The sequence below is a fragment of the Octodon degus genome, unplaced genomic scaffold, assembly GCF_000260255.1.
Source record: "Octodon degus isolate 3935 unplaced genomic scaffold, OctDeg1.0 scaffold00011, whole genome shotgun sequence".
In the NCBI taxonomy this organism is placed as follows: Eukaryota; Metazoa; Chordata; class Mammalia; order Rodentia; family Octodontidae; genus Octodon; species Octodon degus.
Genome location: NW_004524587.1, coordinates 6,784,991 through 6,794,321, shown reverse-complemented (window position 1 = coordinate 6,794,321; position 9,331 = coordinate 6,784,991). Strand labels below are relative to the sequence as shown.

Below are 9,331 nucleotides of genomic sequence, written 5' to 3'. Positions count from 1 at the left end.
GGAGTCATTTTCATGGTGGTCATGGAGATGTGGATGATGGCACCTCCAGCTTGAGACCCCTGACAAGCTGCAGCAAGTGGCCCTGCCCCTCAAGTCCACTGCTGACTTCCAAAAGTAATACGGAAGCAAGGCCACGATGCATAGGATGATCTGCACCAGAACCAGTGGCATCCCCTGCCTAGTACAGCCAGGCTATGAGAGGAGGGACACAGGGGCCCTGTACACAGGCCTGGGCTGTCCCCTGCCCTCCTCTACTTAGAAAGCCCCACTGGTGCTAGCAGGCACCCTGAGGCAGGTCCTCTGGCCAGGCCTCTGCTGTGCTGCCCACAGAGCTTGGTCCTCACTGTAGCCCCAGGAACACAGGTCTCCCCAGCCTACAGCCTACAGGAGAGACAACAGCCAGGTTTGGACAGGGGAAGCCACCTGTGCAGGGTCCTCAGGAGCAGATGGTGGAACTGGACTACATGGCACCCAGTGAAGTCAATTGGGAGGAGCCACTGTGCCCAGTCTTGTCACCCCTTTGCCCCTGCCAGCCCAGGCACTCTAGCCCACGGCATGCTTTCAGGCTTAGTTGGGTCCTCTCCTCTCTGGCAGCCCCCTTGTGTGCCAGAATGGCGCCTGGACCGATAGGCTTTGCGTCCTGGGGCAGCAGCATCTGCTCCGCCTCTGCACCTGCTGTGTATGCTCACATCACTGCACTCCTGCTCTGCATCAGAGGAATACCTAACAGAGACACGGAGAGCAGCTGCTTCCCTACTTTCTTTGCTGTGCTGAGCTCCATTCCCAGCCCTTTCTGAGAGACAGGGTTTCACTCACTGTTGGGAGTGCAAGCCTGACACTTCGCCCATCTTCACCTCCACACTCTACTCGCAGTGAGGCCGGGAAGCTGAGGCCCTGCAGTGGGTGCGGAGCTCAGTAGCTGTGGGTGGGCCAGCCCTCCCCTCCTATGCTCAAGCGAACTGCAAATGAGTTCACACAGAGACCATGATTGGAGCTGGCAGTGGCAGCAGGGTGGCCGTGCACAGCCAGGCTGTGGGGAGCCAAGCAGGGAGCAAACACCAGCCTGCCCTGGTCACCGCCCTCACCCTCTAATGCCAGGTCTGCCATGGTGTGTGGGGTGCCAGGGCCCAGCAACCCCGCAGGCACCCCATGAGCAGAGCTCAGCTAAGGTCTGAGGAAGCCATCTCTGTGCCTGGAGCCCCACCTCGGGCAAGGGACTGGGAGGGCTTATCCTCTTCAGGGGGCCACTGCAGCTCCATTATCCCAAGCAGCATGTGGCCCAAATGATTTTACACCAGCTGCACCAGCGTGGAGGCTCAGGGCCTGAGGCTGCACCCCCTCTGTCCTGGGCCTGGCACTGCTCCCAAGGGATCCCTCTGTCTGCCCCCCTCCCTGGAGAATTCCCCCGCAAACCAGGGCAAGGTTTCCACCTGCAGTGAGGGCCGGGACACAGTGGCCTCGCCCCTGCGCGCACTGAGCCCTCTGCTCTCTACACAGGTGGCTGCTTTCCATTTTTAAAATTTTATTAAATGTCAACTATTAGTCAAATGACTGGAAAATCAATACAGAAAAATAGTTGTTTCAGGTTTCTCCTGATGCAGAGAAGGAGCGTGTCACCACTGCCCCTGGCTTATCACAGGGACAGGATATGCCCTGGCCCCTCCTGGGGTCACAGTGCACTACCAGGAGAGCCCCAGTCACTCCTGGCTTCCTGGCTCTTCTGAAGCAGCCCTGTCCTCCCCACCCTGTCATAAATATGTACAGCTCCCTGGACAAGCTGGGCTGCCTGTCCCCAAGCCTATGGGGTACTGACTCTCAGACCGGCAGGTGGTGGCTAGGAGCTTCAGGCGGCTGCAAGCTGGCCTAGAACTCGGCGAAACTGCTGGGTGCTATGGCCCAGCTCCTTGACCCTGTCCACCATGTCCTGTGCAGCAGATGGTGATGGGTACTGCAAGGCAGCAGCCTTGGTGGTAGACACAATGCCACGCAGGAGGTCACACAGCAGGTTGCTGTAGTGGGTCACCTGGCTGCGCACATCTGCAGCCTTGGCCTGCCGTGAGAGCGTGTCCCCAATGAACACCAGCTTGTGGGCGCTGAGGATGACGAACTTGCTGTGAGCCACAAAGATCTTGGGGGGCTGGTTGGTAGCCACGGCGGTGAAAAAAGCATCCACAGCATCAGTCAGCGTGGTCAGGTTGGCTTCACACTGCTCAAGGTAGAAGAGTAGCAACTGCCGATCCGAGGGCCCCAGGGCACCTGGCCGGCCTGGTGCCAGGGGCTGGGCTGGTGTCCAGTTGGCCAGGTCATGGTCTATGGGCCGAGACACCTCCTGCTCCAGCCGCTCAAACTGCTTTAGCTGGGGGAGTGGGTGAAGCAGGAGCAAGTTAGGTTGAGAGCCAGAGGCAGGAGGGGCAAATCAAAGCACTGCCTATGAATGCAAAGCGGGGAACAAGCTACCACCCCACCCCAAGGTTAGAGAACATGTGCCACAAGGGCAGAGCACAAGGGCAGAGCATGGTGGTGCCTGCTGTACTCCTGGCACTTGGGAGGCTGGGGCGGGAAAACTGCCCCAGTTCAAGGCCAACCTGGGCTACAGAGTGAGATCCTGTCTCAAAAACAAAACAAGAAAAAAAGAGAAAAGGGGTGGAGGCTGGGGATGTAGCTCAGTGTAAAGGCCTGGAGTTTGATCCTCAGAACCTTAAGGGAAAAAAAAATTTAGCATAGGCATTCAAAATCACTAGAGGCGGGGCCGGGGAGATGGCTCAGTGGAATAAGCGCTTCCCTGGCAAGCACAAGGGCCTAAGTTCAACCCCCGGTTCAAAAAAAAAAAAAAAAAAAAAAATCACTATAGGCAACACAGCAAAAGACTGCTTAAAAAACAAAACCCCTCCTAACTCCCTTTGAACTCTAGAGAATGGTTCAAAATATGAAGAAAATTGTCTGTAGATTAACACAGCAGCATTATTTACAATGAGGAAAAATGGGTACAATGTAAGCACTTAACAATAGAGACTATGTGGCCTTCAGAAAGAATTTATGAAGAATGCTTAATGCCAGCAGAAGATGGGACAGAGGCAGAGTGTGGGGGAATACAGGGTCTCATCTCCAACAGGCACGGGGAGGAGTGTGGAAAGCGCAGCCACCTCTGGGGCTATTTTGTTTTCTTTACATTGGCCTGTGCTCAGTTCCACAGCTACACAATTACCTCACTACGTAACTACATATTTCATTTGGGTGGGGCACTGGGGATCCCCGGCAAATGCTGTTCTGGGCAGGTTCTTCTGAGTTCCCCAGGCTAGCCTCAGATTCAATGACTCCGTCTGTTTTGCAGTGCTGGAGGTTGAGTCCCTGGCCTCAAGCATGCCAGGCAAGCACTTTATCCCCAAGCTACCTCTAGCTCCTAATAACTTTATAATAACACACATGCCTGGCACCCCTTCCGCTACATGTAGCTCCAGCCACTTGGGGAACTGCGACAGGGGGATCACTGGGAATTCAAGGCCAGTCTGGACAACACAGAGACTGTGTCAAAATGATGTGCAGGGGCAGGGTGGGCAGTGACTACACAGGGCAGAGCCCCAGGCTCACCTGCTGCAGCTCCAGCTGACCCTTCCCTTGCCGCATGATGTTGCCCTTCTCCAGCAGCTCCTTCTGGGTCTTCTCAAACTCTTCCTTGCCCTGGAGCAGAGACAGGGAGGGGCTGAGCAGTCTCTTCTGGGCCAGCAGCACTGCAAGGGCCCACTCACCACCAGGTGGCACTGCACAGCCACACAGATGCATACCAGGTGGCTACAGCAGTGGCCACCAGGCCTGAGGCAGGGGTATAGCTGCCCCAGTGTGTGTGCATGCGTCCCCATGTGTCCAAGAAAGCAGCCCATGCAGGCTGTCCTTCCAGGAAGGCTCAGCCACAGGAGGAGGCGTGATCTGTGTGGCCATGGCCACGTTCCCTGGCCCAGTTCCCATACCAGGAAGCAAATCTGAGCCTTCCCCTTGCGGCACGAGGCCTGGTCGCCACAGCCTGCCTACTGGTGTCTCTGTCCTGCTGCAGCTGCCCAGCGAGCTCTCCACTCAGCCAGCCCACACCTGGTCCCACATTACCTCGCCCACCCAGGCTTTCATTCTTCAGGCCCTAGCCCCACAAACGGAACCGAGAAGCCGAGCCCCTGTGTGTGCAAGACACAGAGGCACACTGGCGCTGGCTGCCACCAGACCAGGCCCAGAGCCACCATTTCCTCTGACAGTGCCCTGTGTGCACATGCACACAGGAGTGGCAGGACAGGTGTGGGGCTGGGCAGGGAGGACACCCACCTGCAGGTGGACGTAGTCATAGTCCTCCATCCAGCCCCCCTCACTGTTCTCATACTGCCCATCTGGAGAGTCCTGGGACGTGAACTTGGGGGGTGAGGGCAGGGGCCGAGACTGGATGCTGCTGGCCTTGTCAATGGGGTTGGAGGGGGTGGGGATGCCCCCCTCGGACCCGGGAACGGGGGCCTTGGTCCGTCTGAAGAGCAGTGAGGCATTGCCGTGCAAGAAGGAGGCGAGCTGCTTAGCATCCTCGGGCACAGCCCGTGAGCAGGCCACCAGGTGATCCAGGTTTTCCAGGGTGAGGCTCAGGCTACCCCGGCCACTGTCAAGGACCTGCCCATGTGCCAATAATGTCTGGTACACATCCTCCATCTTCTGCAGCTGTCGGCTAAGTTTGGCATGCAGGGTGCGGTCAGAAGTGTGGGTGGCATTGCCCACAGCACTGCGGGCAAACTCCAGCAGCTCATGGACAGCACTCTGGACGGCGGTCACCGCAGCCTGCAGGTCCTGCACTGGTGGCTCCTGGGGCTCAGGGGTGCCCCGCCACCCCCCAGCTCCACCAGCACTGCCCACCAGGTCCAAAAGGTGGGCCACAGTGGTGCTCACAGCCTGCTGCAGCCGCGCCAAGGACTCCACAGCGACCTCCAGCTCCAGGGGCTCCCGGCCTGGCATTCCCACCTCTAAGGAGGATGCAGACTGGCTGCTGCGCGTGCTGCCTGTGCTGGAGGCCGAGAGGCGCTTGCCATTGGCTGCGGCCTCCAGCTCTGCTGGAGGGGGAACAGCGTACACCCCGTCGTCAGTGGTGCCATCTGCCACCTCAGGAGGAAGCACCCGCTCCCGGGGCACATCGTACAGGCTGCCAGGGCTAGGCCGCCGTAAGCTGGGGGGCACATCGTAGAGGTCAGGAGCAGGGGGCGGCACGTCATACACGTCCTCAGCTGGCGGGGAGTCTGGAGGGGGTGCAGCGAGGACCAGAGGGTGGCGAGCTGGATCAAAGGGCTTGACCTTGGCGAAGGCTGGGGGCACGTCGTAGGTCTCCTCACGCTGTACTGGGCCATCAGGGACATCCTTGCTCACTGATGGGGGAACATCATACACCTGGACACCAAGCAGCAGTCAACTGTCACTCATCTGCCCAGCCCAGGAGCCCCACGGAGGACCCAGCCACATCCACACCCAGCCCTGATTCCAGCCCACCCTTGTCTTGATCCTTCACTGCACTGGCTATAACTAAGGACCCAACTTGAACCCAACTCTGAGGCCAGGAGAGACCACTTCTCCATGCCTGACTGCAGCCCTGTAAGATGTGTGGCTCCTAGACAGGTCTAATGGAGAACTACACGTGTGTGAATATAACCCATTTACTGCAAACATGTAGGGAGAAAATGGCTATCACACCGCCACTGCTGCCTCCACCAACACCACCACTCATTGCCATGACCACCTCGGGAACTACTCTGTAGTGGGACTTGGCTGAGCTCCATGTGTTAGATGTGGGCTGGGCCAAGACAGCGCAATGTAACTACTGGCTCCCCTTTCACCCAGAAGTGTCCTGGCTTGAAGACCAACTCCATGGTCACCCTGTTGATACTGTCTTAAAGCCCTGCTAAAGTGGTCCCAAAATGGACCATTTTGCAGATGATGTCCACACCTGTCTCGAGCAGGTGAGGGGCAGGGTTGGGGTCTGCAGAAGTCCATGCCGCCACACCACAGGCACTCACTCGGCCACCCCCGGAAAACGGTGTGGCCCCACATTCACACCCTGCTCACCGCATGGTGACTGGATGGTAGCTGGCCCTTCTCCACGCTGGGGGGCACATCATACACGTCTAACAGTGGGTCTCGGCCGTTGGGACCCTTGACAGCCATTGGTGGGGTATCATATACCTGAGGGTACAAAAAACAGTGCAGTCACACCAGTTCCCAGGGCCACCTGGGCTTAAGGGGAAGAGCCAGCCTTCTCTCTCCATGCCCTGGCCCCCAACACCCACCTCTTGGCCATACTGGTTGGGAAGCAGCCCCCGCACAGGGGGGACATCATAGATGTCCTGGGGCCCTGGGGCCAGCAGGTGGCGTGGGATGTCATACTCGTCCTGCTCCGGCTGGGAGGCCTCATACACGTAGCCCTGGCCCACTCGGGTAGGCACCACCACCTGGGGGCAGACAGTCAACTTTTATCAGCATCCCTGAGGGAGATCCCTGAGATGCAGGCAAGACTTAAAACCAGTATCTTCTCCTGGGTTCACAGGAGGTGAAACGCAGCACTGAGCTTTAACTCTCAGACTTCAGGGCTTGTTTACAGCTCAAGGCTCTAGGGCTAGAAAAGGTCACACTTCCCCGGTTCAAGGACCTGGAAGCTTGTGCAGTGGAGGTGCATAAGGGCAGGTGGAGGGACTGAGCTCCACTCATGGGCAAGACCTGAGGCCTGAATGGGGTCCAGGCCCTGTAGATCCCACCCTGCAGCCTCTTTGGGAAGGGCTGCTCAGCGGGGGATTCTTGAACCGCAGCACCCCACTAGGCCCAGAGGTGGCCTGAGGACAGCCTTGACAGACTTGGCCTGGGTCTGCAAAAAGCAGCAAGCAGCACCCCCGCCCTCACAGCATATCTCGGGGAGACTTGGAAATAACCTCAGGTCCAGTGCTTGGGAAGATGGACAGGAATGGAGTGGAAGTTCATGTTTATGGCCCAAGAAGTCAGAACTAGAACCAAGACCCTCTTTCTTGCCCACACTGGCCTGGAGAGATCTTGCCCACCTCAAAGGGTGAGGCTCCGTAGGGGTTGTGGTCAGAAGATAGCCCCTTCCTTCCAGGGCACTGCAGCAGCAAAGCCTGGGCCCTGGGCCCTGGGGTGCTCCAGCCTCCCTAGACAGGCATCCTTCACAGATCAGCACCCCACTGGGTGAGCCAGGTGGCCCCTCCCTCCAAGTCTCCCAGCCAGGCTCCCTGCTCAGGGTTCTCCACAGAGAGGCCTTTTGTTCCCTATCAAAGGGGGCCTCTGGCACAGGGTAGCCTCAGGCCCTCCCTACACAGCCTCCCTTAGGCTCAGTGCCCAAAGACTCCTGTCCCGGCCTCCACGGTGCATGCACCAGGCCCCCACGCAAAAGCAGGCCAGGCAGCCCCGTGCCTGGTGGAGGCTCTGGGCAGCACAAGCCAGCTGGACAATGACACCAGGGAAGCAGGGCTTTGGGGCTGCCTGTGGCTGGAGGCCCCCAATGTTGGGGGTGGAGCTTAGCCACTTCTGTAGACTCATCTCCCTCTTCAGGCCCCAGACTTCAGTCTCTTTCAGAGCTATTTTTAGTCCTAGAACCTGCCAACAGTGGGGCAGGCAGGAGCCAGAAGCCAAGAGCCAGAGCTGCAGCTGGAGGACGTGGCCGGTTGGCTGAGGCTGCAGGCAAGGCCTGAGGCTCCTTTACGCTCTAGGATTCAGAAGGGGCCACACCCCAAGGGCACAGGTGGCACACCCACCCTGGGTAGCGCCCTCCCCCAGAGCAAGTTCCTCCCTGTCCCACAGGCCTGTCAGCGCCCCCAACACACAAACAGATGAGGGCCAGGGCGAAGGCCAGAGCGCTCCTGTGGCTGAGTGGGGTGGCAGTAAGCAGCCACTCCAGCCAGCCAAAGTTTTCTGTTAGAAAAACAGCCAGCTGCCAAGCAAGAAAAAGCCAGCAGGGAAAATCTCATTAGGGAAAGGAACTCCCCAGAGGGCTCTGTGCATCACAGCCACTGTGCTCTGCACCTGAGGCCCATTACCAGGGCCTGCGGGGGTTGCAGGGGGAGATGGACAGGGCCAGAGCCTGAGACAGGATGCAGAGATCCATGGCCTGGCACAAGTGCACAAGCACATACACACGCTTCCTCCCACTTACACAGCACAGGGTGCACAAAGGCATAGAGCCCAACAGGGCAGGAGAGGTGCTGTCCCACCCCACTCCACCTCTGAAGGCCCTAGTTGGTCAGCCCCAGGCAGGGACGAAACCTGCAAAGCAGCCCTGGCCTCTCAGGGACCAAGGCAGGGTCCCACGCAGCAGGTGTAGAGGATCAAAGACAAGCTGCACTAACTTGGGTCTGCTCCAGGGTCTGTGCACCCAGTGCACTCCCAGCAAGGAGTTGGGCTGTGGGTCAGGCCATTTGCTACCCATCTTCCCCAGAGCAAAAGGCACCTCAGAGCAAGATCTCACAGTGATGAGCACGTCCCAGGCCTCCCTTGCTCCAGAGCCTCCAGCCAAGGATGACCTGGCTTACAGACAGGCCTGGGGAAATGAAGCTTCCCAGGTGAGGAGGGCGAATCCCGGTGGGTGCACCTGAGCTTGCCCTGTGCCTGGCATGGGTGTATGACTGCCAGCCCCACACGGATGCCTTCCCCTCTGGGATTCCATCTGCACATGAAGCACCCTGTCCCCCTGGCTCTTTTACAGAGTCCTGGTGCTGCATGGTGGCCCTGGCCTTGCTCTGCCTTGCCATGCACCAGATGACACTGCTCCAGGGGTCCAAGCCCTCCTGGCTCCAGCCTTGTCCTTTGTCCCACCCACCTAGTAACTGTGACCCTGGCATCAGAAGACTCAGTTTCCCGTGTATCCATGGAGGCCCTGAAGCGTTTCAAGGCAGGACCTTGAAATGCAGACACAAAATGGTATACACCAGCAGAGACCGCCTAATGCCCACCTCCAGGGGAGGCACAAGATAGCAAAAGGAGGGCAGCCGTTCCAGGCTTAGCAAGAAGTCTGAATAATCAAAAGCATGCTTTTGGTATCTAGTGTGGATTTATAACTTTAAAATGCAAACATATGCGTACAATTCTATGGGACACAAGCAGCCTATGCTTAACAGAGCATGCCAAAATCTCCCAGCGATTATCCCAATGAGGAATTCTCATCATGAGGCTTTTCACATTATGCATTTTCTATGGCAAACAAGCACCACTTTCATGATCATTAAATATAAATAAAGGGCCGGAGAGATGGCTCAGTGGAATAAGCGCTTCCCTGGCAAGTGCAAGGGCCTGAGTTCAATCCCCGGTTCTGGAAAAAAAA

The 9,331-nt window shown here is 57.9% G+C and overlaps 1 protein-coding gene across 2 annotated transcripts in view; it reads right to left on the bottom strand.

Moving 5' to 3' along the window:
• Nucleotides 1-1,511: 1,511 nt before the first annotated feature.
• Nucleotides 1,512-9,331, bottom strand: part of Bcar1 (BCAR1, Cas family scaffolding protein) — a 35,954-nt gene continuing 28,134 nt past the window's right edge. For both annotated transcript variants that reach the window (XM_023709264.1, XM_023709263.1), the window contains exons 3-7: nt 6,297-6,458; nt 6,076-6,192; nt 4,309-5,403; nt 3,589-3,678; nt 1,512-2,356 (exon numbers count right to left, since the gene is read on the bottom strand). In XM_023709264.1, the coding sequence (XP_023565032.1) occupies nt 1,844-2,356; nt 3,589-3,678; nt 4,309-5,403; nt 6,076-6,192; nt 6,297-6,458 (1,977 nt within the window). In that variant the 3' untranslated portion in view covers nt 1,512-1,843. The remainder of the gene's footprint in view (nt 2,357-3,588; nt 3,679-4,308; nt 5,404-6,075; nt 6,193-6,296; nt 6,459-9,331) is intronic.